This window comes from Gracilinanus agilis, chromosome 2 (genome assembly GCF_016433145.1).
Source record: "Gracilinanus agilis isolate LMUSP501 chromosome 2, AgileGrace, whole genome shotgun sequence".
NCBI lineage: Eukaryota > Metazoa > Chordata > Mammalia > Didelphimorphia > Didelphidae > Gracilinanus > Gracilinanus agilis.
Window position 1 is genome coordinate 505,342,338 of NC_058131.1, and position 14,550 is coordinate 505,356,887.

The 14,550-nt window shown below is 34.7% G+C and overlaps 1 protein-coding gene across 6 annotated transcripts in view; it reads right to left on the reverse strand.

Annotated features, from left to right (window-relative positions):
- The window catches only part of PPP4R3A (protein phosphatase 4 regulatory subunit 3A), a 65,502-nt gene that overhangs the window by 16,872 nt on the left and 34,080 nt on the right, over positions 1 to 14,550 (reverse strand). For 4 of the 6 annotated variants that reach the window (XM_044665028.1, XM_044665029.1, XM_044665026.1 and 1 more), the window contains exons 3-7: positions 12,638 to 12,736; positions 7,466 to 8,083; positions 2,004 to 2,081; positions 1,791 to 1,907; positions 895 to 1,011 (exon numbers count right to left, since the gene is read on the reverse strand). In XM_044665028.1, the coding sequence (XP_044520963.1) occupies positions 895 to 1,011; positions 1,791 to 1,907; positions 2,004 to 2,081; positions 7,466 to 8,083; positions 12,638 to 12,736 (1,029 nt within the window). Of the gene's footprint in view, positions 1 to 855; positions 1,012 to 1,790; positions 1,908 to 2,003; positions 2,082 to 7,465; positions 8,084 to 12,637; positions 12,737 to 14,550 lie in introns of all 6 variants that reach the window. The other 2 variants (XM_044665023.1, XM_044665030.1) reach the window with 2 other exon arrangements.

The following is a 14,550-nucleotide window of genomic DNA, read 5'->3' on the forward strand; positions in this document are numbered from 1 at the left end:
CCCCATATATTACAAGTACTTAATAAATACTTGCTTGAGTTATATATTATTATGTAGTCTGTAGCAATAATTAATACTAATAACTCAGTTCTAAAGACCAACTGACTTCTAAAGAAAATCAAACTATATAGTTTAAATACTTAATGCCACTGATTAAATAAAATTCTAAACATAAAAGTTTAACAATAATTTAAAGATATTTTTAAAGGTCCCCCAAATGAGTAGTTCCTAGGATTAACAAGGAGAAATGATTCACAATTAAACAGGAAAATAAAAGTTAACAAATTTAAGAGCATTCAAAATAAACTCTAGCTTATTTTAACTCTTATTAAAATTGACAAAGGGACATTCTGCCAAAAGAATAGTGATACTGAAGAAAAGAAAGAATAGTTTACAGACATTCTCTATTACTTCAAGAGATAAAAAAACAACCTATTTCCTCTCTATTGGTAAGGCCAGCAGAATCAGAAATGCCATTAAAGTTCTTAAATGCTTCTTTTAGAAATTTTATAAATTATTTTAGGAATATATTCCTGACAACTGCAAATTTTCCTTGTCACATTATTAATAATTTTCATAAGCACAATTCAAACTGATTAAATGATAAGGACAAGGCAAGAAAGCAAATGAATGGCAGAATAAGAAACAAAACCTGATTCTCAAGTGTTTTAAAATGACAACATACATTAACAACTAGGGAACCCCAAAAGTATTAATTTTGTACAAAGGCAGAGATAATATTTGATTCCTTTACCACTGGCTAGGTAGGCCTATACTCTGTCCTCTTTCCCATTTAAAAATAGCTAGTACTTAAATCTTTAAGAAATATTTACTATTAGTGCAAATAATATTTACCTTGTTGGTTATTTTTTGCTCTGTTAACTTCTTACTTACATCATCGTTCTGTTGTGCCTCCTGCATGACAAACTCTCGTACCATGGATGGATTATATTCAACCAAGTATGAGAATATATCAGTAGCAGCACTTCGCACTTGTGCATCATCCATACCCTGTAGATAAAAAGTACTTTTCTTTTTCTAAAAAATATGGAACATGGGAGACATATATATTTCAGGCATTCTTTTTATAGTTTTGAATGTTTGTTCTTTAATTTAAAAAGCTGAACTGACACCAAGTTTCAGGATTAGAAATAAATTGTATTATCTAAAAATCATTATTGATATATTTTTGAATTTGAGTGTCATTTAGTAAAAGTCTCAAGATTTTTTTTTTGCCTGAAACAATATGTGGTAATCAACACAAGTAGAGTTTTGTCCATTTGATATTTTTGCTTTCAGAGATTTCTTCACTTCTAGATCTCTTTCTGGTGTGCTCCTCCTTCCCAAAAGCTGCCTTGTCTACCTACAGATGCCTCTGCCCTCTGGGCTGCATGACTGCTAAGTCCCTGCCTTAGGGACCCTCACTTCACTTCCAACTGTCTCTTTGGTTGTTAAATCACCCTAATAGCTTTGTTATCCACATATGGGTATCTCTGCTCCTTTTATGTTCTATCTTCCCTTTTAGAGTGTTAGCTCCTTAAGAGTAAGGACCAATTTGTTTTCTTGTTTTTGTATGCCACAATATACAGTAAGTGTATAATAAATGCTTCCATAGTTCAAACTAATGAATTCAAATATACCATCTATATAGACAATATGAAAATATCCAATCCAAAAGTAAAAAAATTCTTCATAAATTCAGTTTAAAAGGTTTTAATAGCACTGACACATTAAAAGATATGGTTCCTGTTTATGACAATTGGGATTTAGAGAAAAGAAACTAAACTTACAAGGATGACTTCTAAAGCTGGTAGAATGCCCATACTTGACAATGTCTTAAAAAAAGCATCTCTGTTTTGGGGCTGTAATGTTTGGGAAAATGCACAGAACTCTTTAAGAAAATTAACCTGAAATTAAGAAAAAATATTAGTGAAATAACAAAAAAAAAAAAAAAAAAAAAAAGTTAATTGTTTACATTATTTTCATAACACATAATTTCTTACCAATTCTTGTCTTTTTTCTTCATCTGTTGCTTCATCTGTTAGTTGTGCGAACAAATCTGTCAAAAATTTTTCATCTTCCTATAATACCAAATGATGACCATTAAAAATTAATGCTTAAAATACAATCTTAAGATAGTAGCTACAATATAAATTACTACCATAGAAAAGGATAGTAGTGTAAATGCAACTAAATGCCAATTTCATCAAATAACATAAACTTGTTTAAATCTCTAGCTGACTGAGTTGTACTTTTTAAACAGAATCATCATTTTCTGGGAAAATAATCCCAAACCCCCAAATCTATCAGTTTAACTAAACTTTTAAAAAGATTTTTTTAAAACCCTTACCTTTCATCTTAAAATCAATACTGTGTATTGATTCCAAGGTAGAAGAGTACCAAGAGGTAGGCAATAGGGGTTAAGTGACTTGCCCAGAGCCACACAGCTAGGAAATGTCTAGGGCCTAGTCTATCTAGTAAGTCACCTAGGTGACCCCTAAATTAAAATTCAATAAAACATATCCCACTCTGTTACTAGCTATAAAAAATTTTTTATCAAATACTTTAAGGTTAATCACACAGAGAGCTAACTCATCAAGTTTGAAGATGACAGAAAAATAAGGATAGCTAAGAACACTAGATGACAGGATTGAAAAAAGATTTCAACAAGCTAAAAAATTGACCTAAATTAAATAAGACAAAGTTTTCTTTCTTTTTTATCTTATGATCAACAAACAAGTATTTCCTTATTAAAAAAAATCAGAAAAAGGATCATATATTACACAAACTATTGCACACTATTAAAATAAAAGTATACACAATATGATAGTTTTAACATTGCTCTCCATTTACTGAAGTATCTTTTTGAACTTCCATCTGTTCTCCTCTGTATTTTCCACATTTCATTTACACTACCCCATCACTACCAGTGGCCCTAATTATATCCACAAATACCCTTTCCTCAAAAAGTAAAAGCTTTAATTTAAAAATACATATATGTGTGTATGTAGTTTTTTAAATTCACACAAAATAAATCAACACACTGTCTATATCTGAGAATATATGACTCACTGTGTACATCTAATCTACTGTCAGGTCTCTTCTGAAGGTGCCTAGGCAGCATAATTCATTATCATTATAGGATAAAATTTAACACTGATAGTCTTTAACACAAGTTTTAAAAAAATTAATGTCACCAATACAAGAGGAGAAAGAGAACATAGCAGTTCATCTGGAAAAGATATAGGGGTCTTAATGAATTGCAATCTTACTGAGCCAACAGGGTAAAGTAGTAGCCAAGAAAGCATAGCGTCCAGGACTAGGGAGATGATAGTTGTATTTTACTGGTTTGAGCACAACAAGAATACTATGTTTAGTTTTGGATGCCACATTTTACAAAGGCATTGATAAGCTGGAGAATGCTCAGAAGAAAATTACCAGGGTTTTAAAGACTTATACCATATAAGGATTAGCTGAAGTAAGGATATTTTAGCCAGGGAAAAAAATCTAGCTAGGCTATAACATCTAAGTATCTAAAAGGCTTTAAAGTAGGAAAGGGATTATGTTTATTATATTTGGCTCCAGAAAGCACTAAAGGCAATGAATGGAAAATGAAATAAGGAAAAAGTTCTTAAAAAAAAAAAAATCTAGAGTTCTTCAAAAGTAGACTTAGTTGCTTTGGAAGTTGTGGGTTCTTCCTCAGTGGAGGTTTTCAAACTAAAGCTGGATAACTGGATAGTCTGTTAAGCTATAGAGGGAATTCTTTGTTCAGGTATGGGCTGGGTTAGGTGGCATGTGCATACACGACTGCTGGAAAATTGTATTTAAGATGTATTTTTCATTTATTCCAAATAATTTAGACATATTATTTTTAGAATGTCATAACTAGTGCCCACATTGCTAAAAATCATCTAAATGATCAAATATCACCATCAACAATAACAACTATTATTTAAGTGCCTTATTAAATTAAGAGGCCAAGTTATGAAGAACTTCCAGGCACTGAACTAATGGTTAGAGATGCAAAGGGAGGCAAAAATAGTCCTTCCCCTCAAGGAGTTCAGACTAATGGGGATGATAATGTGCAGATAACAATGCACACAAAAAGAATTTAAAATAGTAAGTAGGATCTTAATCTTAAAGTGTAAATACTAGCAGTGAGGGGTGAAGGTGAGCTTGATAAGACCTCTGAGGAAGTGGGATTTGAGCTGAGTTTTGAAGGAAGCCAGGGGAACCAAGAGGTAGAAGTGAGGAAGGAGAGCATTACAGGCATGAGGGACAGCCAATGAAAAAGCCTGGAGTTAGAAAATGGAAAATGGAATGTGCTGTACCCGGAACAGTAAAAAGCTAGTGTTGCTGCATAATCAAGAGTATGTAGAAATAGGTGTAAAGTATAAGAAGACTGAAGATAGTAAGGGTCCATGCTATTAAAGTCAAACAAAGGATTTTATAGTTGATTCTAACAATTAATAGGGAGCTACTAGAATCAATGAGAGAAAAGCAAATTTTTCTTTTAGGAAAATTGCTTTGGCAGCTGAATAGAGGATAGACTATAGGGGGAAAAGATTTGAGGCAGGGAGACTAATCAGAAGACTATTACAATAGCATCACTTATGAGGAACTGAGGGCTTGTATTAGGGTAGTGACTGTCAGGAGAGGAGATGTATAATACAAGGCACTGTTACAAAGGCAGAAAAGTTAAGGCTTGGTGACAGAATGGACATATGGGGTGAGTGTGAGTAAAGAATTGAGGATAACACCGAAGTTGTGATCGTGAGTGACTGGGAGGTTGGTGATGCCTTTTAGGGAAGATAGAAGAGAATGAGTTCTGCTCTAGATAAGCCAAGTTTAAGATTTTTATTGGATATTTAAACTGAGATGTCCAATAGGTAAGTAGGAGACAAAAAAGAGGTCAGAAGAAATTTTAGTGTTAGATAAATAGATCTAAGAATCATTGGCATAGAGAGAGTAACTGTGATAATTAATGGCACCTCTAAGTGAAATAAGATAGAGAAAACAGAATAGGGCCAGGAGGAACACTCATGCTTAGTAGATATAACCTAGAAGAAAATCCAGCAGAGGATTTTAAGAATTATCAGACAAGGAGGTAGAAAAATGAGAGTAATGTCATGAAAAGAGAGAAGAAAACATGCAGTAAATGAAAGACACTGTCAAATGCTATAGAGAGGTCAAGAAGGTTAATAAACACAGAGAAAAGGCTTGCTAAGAACTACTGAGAGAAGTAGAGAGCAGTTGGCAAAAAATAGGTTAAGACAAGCTTCTTACCACACAATAAATTCCAAAAGGGCATGATTTAAATCTAAAAGGTCATATCACAAAAAGTTGGAGGAAAATGAATATATATCTTTTAAAACTATGGCTACAAAGGACAGAGATCACAAAAAATAAAACAGATAATTCTGGCTGCATGAAATGTAAAAGACTTTGTACAAACAAAATCAAAACAGCTTGAAATGGGAGAAGGGCTGAGGATTTAGGGAGAGGGTGTGTGGAACAAATCTGTTAAGTCTGATATCCAAGATATATATGAAATGAACACAAATATGCATGCATATAAACACACATTATACATACACACACACACGCAAAAATAATGAGCTATTCCTCAATAGACAGATCTAAGTCAAAAGGCATAAAAAGTTCTCAAAAGCAGTGTTGAAAATTATTAACCAGACAATTGAACATAATGGACTTCTCAACTAGAGCAAGGCTGAGGGACTTATGAGAAAGAAAACTAACCACATTCAGAGGAAGAACTGTGGGAAGAGAAACAAAGAAAAACAACTACTTGAACACATGGGCTGATGGGGAAAGTATTGGGGATGTAGACACTAAATGATAACTCTAGCCCAACTATCAGTAATATGGAATTAGGTCTTGATCAATGATACATGTAAAACCCAGTGGAATTGTGTGTTGGCTAAGGGTAAGGGAGGATTGGGGGAGAGGGAAAGAACATGAAATATGTAACTAAGGGGAAATATTCAAAATAAAAATTTTAAAAAAATATTAACTAGGTAAAAACAACTTTGAGATTTTACCTCATCCCCAAACAAAAAGATGCAAAGATGGAAAAGGTCAATACTGAAAGAGCTACAGGAATATAGACAAACTCATATACAATTAGCAGTTACTCATTGGTCCAGCCATTCTGGAAAGCAATGTGATTTTATTCTAGAAAAGAGAAGAAAATGTTCAAACCTTTTAATCAAGAAATCCTGAAAAGTATACAGTTTAATCGATTAGCCAATAGGCACTAAGCACTTACTCTGTGCCAAAAAATGTGCAAAACAATGGTGATACAAAGAAAAAGCAAAAAAGGTCCTTGTCTTCAAGAATCTCACATTCTAACAGAAGAGACAAAATCAAAATATACAAAATAAATATAAGATAATCTCAAGAGATAGGACAAAGTTGGAAAAGGCCTTCTGGCAGTGATGCTTGAGCTGAGTCTTAAAAGAAGCTGTGCATCCTTAGGCAGAAGTTTAAGAAATAAAGCATCCGAGACTTGAGTGATAGATAAGGTAGTACCAAAGGCAGAGAGAAGAGAGGAGATGGAATGATCCGTTGTGAGCAACAACTAAAGGCCTAGTGTGGATGGTTCAAAGAATATGTGGAATGGAGAATAATGTGGGATGATTAAAGGGATCAAGTTGTGAAGAGTTTTAAATGGTAATTAAAGGATCTGGAAATAAGAGGGAGTCATTGAATTTTACTGAGTAGTAGAAGGATGACATAGTCAGAAAATTAATTTTGTAGCTGAGCAAAGGACAAATTGGAGTAAAAAGAGACCTGAGACATGGAAATCAAATAGAAAACTACTGCAACAGCCCCAGAAAAAGTGATGTGGGATTGAACTATGGTGGTGGATGTTTGAGTGGATAAAAGGAGACAAGTGAGAAGTTGTAAAGAAAGTAGATTTGGCAACTGAATGGATCTGAGGAATGAGCAAGAAAAGAAGAATCGGGGATGACAACAAGGTAGTACTTTTAATAGTAACAGAGAAGTTCAGAAGAGGGGAGGGTTTTGGGGCAAAGATAATGAACTCTGTTTTGGACATGCTGAATTTAAGATGTTTATGGGACCCAGTCCAAAATGCCCAGCTAAACAAAAAGGTACCAAGTAATAATAACTTTTGTTCTACCGTGATATGGCACCATTTTACGAGTATAGTTAAATTTATAGAAATTCCTTAGAAATTATAGAAATATTCCTTAGAAATATATTTTAAAATTATAATTATTGCGCTGCCCAAAATGCAAAATATCAAGTGCAAAAACCGGTTATTTGAAAAAAAGGAAATTATTTATAAGAGCTATTATGCACTAGTAAAAGGCTCCAATTAAATAGGACGTCTTTTTAGGTTTTCTTTTAAAACAAATTCTGTCTTGTGTCCAATGAAAAGTAGACAAAGTCAACATGTTAAATTGTTGATCTGACTCACCTGCAACATACCAACAATTTCCACTTTATTAAAAAAAATGAAGGAATGAAGTGTTGATAACATATTTTCCTCAAAAACTGAAGGGGTGGGTAGAACCATATCTTGTATATACTGAACTCTATAAGTTTGATGAATTTTCTGCTTTAGCTCAGGATCTGATATAGGAATCACCTCTTTAAATTTGGCTGTTTTTGTAAGAAATTCCCTGTGTTTCCGTGGCTGTGATAGAGAAGGATCATATTCTAGACAGCCAATTACATCCATTATACATTCCTCAGAAAACATAACTTCAAAAAGTGCAGTTCGATTCAAGAGGAAGATTCCCTTGATAATTTCGTATAAGTGGTGTAGTCCTTCAATATTTTCCAAGTCCTCACACACATGAAAAAGTTCTAAGAGCTTTTTAATATAGCCCTCATTTTCCAGTGCTAGTGCGAGTTTTTCACGACGAAGGGGGGAAGGTAAAGAAGATGCCACAAGTTCAGCAATTTCCTCAAGTCGACTTAATTCACAAGATGGCAATTCTAAACCTGGTGATGACATATCATCAAAACGTTCCTCTTCGGATTCATCCACAAGATCCTGAGTAATATCCACAGAAGGGTCTTTTCCTTGAACCTGTTAAAAAGTAAAGAATTATATTAAGTATATGTAATTATAACTAGTGATTTTAAATTATGCTCTTAAACAGAACCTCCAAAATGATAAAACATTCTTAGGCTTATACAAGAGCTACTTATTATCAAAAATAAATTAATGACTATAATTTTCAATTTGTCTCCAGACTAAATTGAAACATGAAACAATTCCTAAATTTTTCCATTATACAAGCAGGAAAAAAATAGAAAGAGAAATTCAATTTAAAATAATTACAGACAAGTTGGCATTATGTCCAAAGGGCTTTATAAGAATGCAAACCCTTTGATCCAGTAATACCACTAATAGGTTTATATATCAAAGAGATAATAGGGAAAAATTCTTGTGCAAAAATATTCATAGCCACACTCTTTGTGGTGACAAAAAATTAGAAAATGAGGGGGTGTCCCTCAATTGAGGAATGGCTGAACAAATTGTGGTATAATGGTGATGGAATACTATTGTGCTGTAAGAAATGATAAACTCCTTGATTTCCATACCAACTGGAAAGACCTCCACAAACTGATGTGGAGTGAAATGAGTAGGACTAGGAGAACATTGTACATAGATACTGAAACATGGGGTGATCATTATGTAATCAACTTTGCTACTAATAACAATGCAATGATCCAGGACAATTCCGAGGACTTAGGAGAAGGATTGCTATCCACATCAAGGGAAAGAACTGTGGGAATAGAAATGCAGAAGGAAAACATTTGATTTTTCACTTGCTTACATGGGTACTGGATAGGAGTTTTTGGTTTTTAAAAGATTTTTACAAAAATGATTAATATGAAAATAGGTATTGAGTGATAATACATGTATAACTCAGTGGAATTGCTTGTCAGCTCTGGGAGGGGGAAAGGGAAGGGGCAGGAAGGGAAATACATGAATCTTGTAACCATGGAAGAATACTTAAAAAAATTTTTTCAAATAATCACAGACATTATAAAATACTTGGGAATCTACCTGTCAAGACAAACATGGGACAGTATGAACATAATTACAAACACTTCTCACACAAATATAAATCTAAATAAATAACTGGAGAAATAGTAACTGCTTATGGGCAGTCTGGGCTAATATAATAAAAATGACAATTCTATCTAAATTAACTTTATTTATTCAATGCCATATCAAACTACAAAGATTATTTTATAGTTAGGGAAAAAAATCATCTGGAAGAATAAAAGGTCAAGAATATCAAAGGAATAATGTCTAACATGACAGAAAAAAGGAAAATGATAAGTGCTGGAGGGGCTGTGGAAAAATAGATGCACTCCTGTGTTGTTGGTGGTATTGTGAACTGGTCCAATCATTCTGGAGAACAATTTTCCAAAGGGCTATAAAAGAGTACATACATATCCTTTGCTAAACAACCCCATATGTGCAAAACTATTTACAGCAGTTCTTTTTGTGGTGGCAAAGAACTGAAAATTGAGGAGTTGCCCATCAATTGGAGAATGGCTGAACAAATTATGGTATATGATTGTGATCGAGTACTACTCTAAGAAATAAATAATGAGGTGGATGGTTTCAGAAAAACCTGGACAGACTTATATGAACTGATGTAATTTGAGGAAAAACAAGAGAACACTGTATATGTGTGTGTATATATAAAAATAGCAATGTTAATGATCAACTGTGAAAGACTAAACTATAAGCTACTTTGTTAAAGACGACAACTAGGACAATTCTTTTTTTTTTTTTAACATTTATTAATAATCATTTTTAACATGGTTACATGATTCATGCTCCTACTTTCCCCTTCACCCCCCGCTCTCCCCCCACCCATGGCCGATGCACATTTCCACTGGTTTTGTCATGTAACTAGGACAATTCTAAAGGACCCCTGATGGGAAAATGCTATCCACCTCCAAAAAAATGATGAACTCAAGAGTTCACCATGTATGGCTACTATTGAAATATGTTCTGCATGGGCTTCACATGTATAACTGATATACTGACTGAATTTCTCAATGGGTGTGTAAGGAATTAGAGGAAGAGAATCTGAAACTCAATTTTTTTAAAATAAAATTTTCTGTTGCATTCCACTTTCTTGAAACATAAATCTAACTTTCTTAAACTCTTTTTCTATGATTTTTTAAACGCCAGTTTTCTCTATCTATAGTATTACTAGAAGGAAAATACTGAATTCTTATTCTTCTCTCACCACTACCCTTTCATTCTCCCAGATGTAGCCAACCTTGACTTCCTAATCTACTATATCCAATTAGCTGTCAGATCTTTTGGCCGTTAATATGATTCTAATTAGAACTATTTTATCACTGTATGGAATTTATATTTATATGAATGGCATATCAGAATGGGACTTGCCAAATAGGATGTAAAAATTCACAAGGATATGGGAAAAGCTTTTGTTACTAGTTAATATGCAGGATAGAAAAAACACATCACTCATAATTTCAAACAAAGAATAACCATTTCTTCCTTAGTTATAGATGTCAATATATTGTTGGCTTAAATACATGCCTTGCTTCTTAACACTACTAAAAAGCTCTCTGAAGTGAACTGAAATAAAGCAGGCCCTGGGTTCCTGGTACACATTTCAGGTACAATGCCTGGTGACATGTACAGGACTAACTAGCATACTGATCAAAGAACTGCATCCTTAACACCTAATCCCCCCCATTCCAGCTCCCATCCTACAGGGTAGAGTACGGCTCAGAAACGTTAATTTACCCCATTGCATGACCAAATTACTCAACAGTACAAGGTAGATGTAGTTAGAAACCAGTCTTAAAGAAAAACATAAAATTCAACAAATATATTACTGTCTGTCCCACTACTAATGTCAGAAGAGACAAGGAGTTGGTTCATAACTTTGACCCATGCTTGCTATGTGGTATAATCTCTCTGTGCACTGATTTCCTAATTTTTTAAATGGGGACTAAAGTACCTGTGGTTCTTACCTTATGGGGCGTTGTGAGGAACAAATGAGTATATAAAGTGCTTTGCAGAAGTCATGTAATCTGGCTCATTTGATCTCTCCCTATGCCTTATCTCTCCTAAACCTCTTATTCATTCTCACCGCCATCCTTTATTCTTTCTTTCTGATTTCCCTTTCCTCCCATCTTGCATCTTACCCCTAGAGTTAGTAATTTGAACTTTCATATTGTCTTCTGTTGCTAAATCTCTCACTTTCTTGTCCTATGACCATTCATCTCTTACCAAACCATAGTCTCTTGAATTTCTCCCAACACCTTCTCTTTGACTACAATTCGCAAAGATGGAGAAGTTTCAAAAGCTGTGTTGACTCGTTATACTAAAATCTATGTCATGCAACTTCAATCAGGTTCCTACTGCAATAAGGTAGTGCTGTTTTCCCCCTCCCTAACTGATTCCCTATCTGGTACTCCACAGAAACTATTATAAACTTTTTTTTCCCTTCTCAAGACTCCCATATGTCTCCACCCACTTTTCCTCTCCAATGAAATATTTGCCTATTACTTTACTGAGCAAAATGATGCTATGCAATCTCCTTTCTTTCTCTCCTCCAGTCTCCAAAGAAGGAGAGGCGGCCCATCTCTTTGCCAGGGCCTTTTTCTTCTCTCATGCTTCCTGATTCTCCGCCTACCTGTAAGACTACTTCATCTCTGTCTCCTTACTGGCTCATCATCTACATATTATCATCCCCTGTCAACTGTGTGTTCTATGTTAGGCCTTCTTTTTTCTCTATTTGCTCTCCAGGTGACCTCATCAGCTCCTATGGGTTGAATTACTCTATGCAGAGGAAGGGGGGATGGGGAAGAGAGAGGAAGATATGTGTATCTTCCCCTACTGGATATAAACACTTTTAATTCTGCATAATATAGAGACTTGGGGGTCTAAGAAAACCTAGGACCCATTAGTTTGCATCCAGTTTGAAATGAGAAGAACAACTGAATGGAGAGGGGACTCATAATATGGTCAGCTCCAGTCTCTCTCCTCTGAGTTTTAGTTTTATGTTACCAAGACCCTATCAGCATTTCAAATTAGATGTTCCAGAGATATCTCAAACTCCAAATGCCCCAAATCAAACTCTTTATCTTTCTCCTCAATCCTATTCTCTTCTAGTCTTCTAGATTCATAACCTTGGCATTAACTTTGATTTCTTATTCTCCTTTGTCCAACAGCACACAGCTGCCAAAAAGCTTAAATATTAACTATCACCAATTTAATTCCATACATTCTATTCTCCTGGTTCAGCACTGGTGAACCTTTTCTGAGTTCAAGTGCTCAGAGGGCAAATTCAAGCTGTCTATAAGCCCGGCATTACCAGAGAGAGCTGAGGGAAGAAGTACTTGGTTTGGGTAGCTGGACAGAGGGGGGTAGGACATGCAAAAAATATCCTTGGACACTGGGAAGAGGGGGAATGGAGCAGCTCCCTGAGTGCTGGCTCTCATGTGTGCCATGTTTTCGCCAATACTGGCCTAGAAGTATTTGAATGTCCCTACTCTACCTTCTGTCAACTCCAGTTGTACTACAAAATAAAGAAAGGCAAGTTTAACAAAAATTGTCCACCTTGAAACATACCTGACATATTTTTTCCCATATTTCATCACATCCAGCTTTTTCTTGAAAGCTAAGGGCCAAGTCATAATTTTCTGCTTCAGACCACACGATCAAAGTGTCCTTGAAAGATAAAAGGAAGAATATATTAAGTAATCATCTTCTTGAACAAATAATTAACTGTGATTAGATTTATCATAAATGGCTTTAAGCAAATTATGGAATGTGCAAAATAAAGGAATGAAGTTAAATGAGTTAAGTTACACACTAACAACCCAGAATAAGACCCAATTCTAGATGATAGTAACTAATTTCACTCCCTTATTAAGGTTTTCTAAACAGACTAGTGTCAGATCAGTACATCAAATATATTCTCTTCTCCCTGTATCTCCCCGGACTGTTAAAAAAGCAGCAACTTTCTGGTTTTTACTGATCTCTCTATTCAAGAAGATGATGCAGCTTTGTTAAGGAATGGCATAAAGAAGATTAGGCATTTTAATACTAAAAAGTGGCTTAACCATTCTGGAAAAACACCTTGCAATTATGTGAGAAAAAGAAATTTCAAACTATTCCACTACTGAACATATATTTCCAGGGAATTTAGGCATTAAGGCAAGTTCTATGTATAGCAACATATTTATAGGAGCACTTTTCATGGTAACAAAAACTGGCAACAAATTGAGTGGCTCCTAATTGGAGGATGGTTGAAAAAATTGTGGCATATGAACATAATGGAATATCAACATGCTGTAAAAAAGATGAATAAAGGGGGCAGCTGGTTAACTCAGTGGATTGAGAGCCAGGCCTAGAGATGGAAGGTCCTAGGTTCAAATCTGGCCTCATACACTTCCCAGCTATGTGACCCTGGGCAAGTCACTTGACCACCATTGCCTACCCTTAGCGCTCTCTGCCTTGGAGCCAATACTCAGTATTGGCCCCAAGACGGAAGGTAAGGGTTATTTAAAAAAAAAAAATGACTAAAGTGATTCAAAGAAATGTGAGAAAGGCTTGCATGAACTGTTGCATAGCAAAGAAAGTAGAGCCAGAAGAACAGATATAATAAATACAGTAATGTAAACTTTTAAAAATCAAATCAGGTAGCTGAGTTCTGATTAACTGTAATGAAAATCTTAGTCCTAAAGGTGATAAAACACAATCTCTTCCTCTGGATAAATGGACAAAAGAGGTAAAATGTTAAAATGTCACAAAAGATAGTTCTCAGTGTCACAATTTTGCTAGTCTATATTGCTTAATTGTTTTTCTGTTACAATGAGAGGTCAGTGAGGGTGAATATAAGGAGAAATAAATAGCACAGAAACAAAAGGCATCAATATTTTGGCAAAGATGGTGTCATAAAAGGTTAAGAGAGAATCCCAGATCTATCACAAAAATTAGGAAATATCTGAAAAGGACTTATCTGAAAACAAAGACAAATGATAAAGAAAATCAAAGAGAAATAGAAGTCAGTTCTTCTTGGTAGATGGCCAGAAGTACAGAGAGAATGGTGATAAGGAGTACCATAAGATGTATGCTTTAGTGCAATGCACTTGAGTAACAGAGAGATTTGGTGTGTGACCACTGTGGTATGTAGTTAAGGTGAGAGAGTAAGTACTAAGATGGATTTAATTCTTCCCAGCTCCATTTCCAGCGTGAGTAGAAAAAAAATGAAGAAGACAGTAGTAGTAATCCAGGGCTGGATTTAGCAAGGTGGGAGCAGCAATAGGGTAAGTGTATTAAGAGTTTAAAAAAAATAAAGAGAATGGTATGGACATGCATTGACTAATTAAAGGGTTGAGATTGTGAAGGACAGAAAGCAAAATCAAGAGCAAGGATAATGTCCTGAAAAAATACTTTGGGGTAAAGAAACTGAAAGTTGCCATATAGGCAAGGGAAAAAATGGTTTAGGAATGAGACACAGGGAAAAACTGAAACAGGTT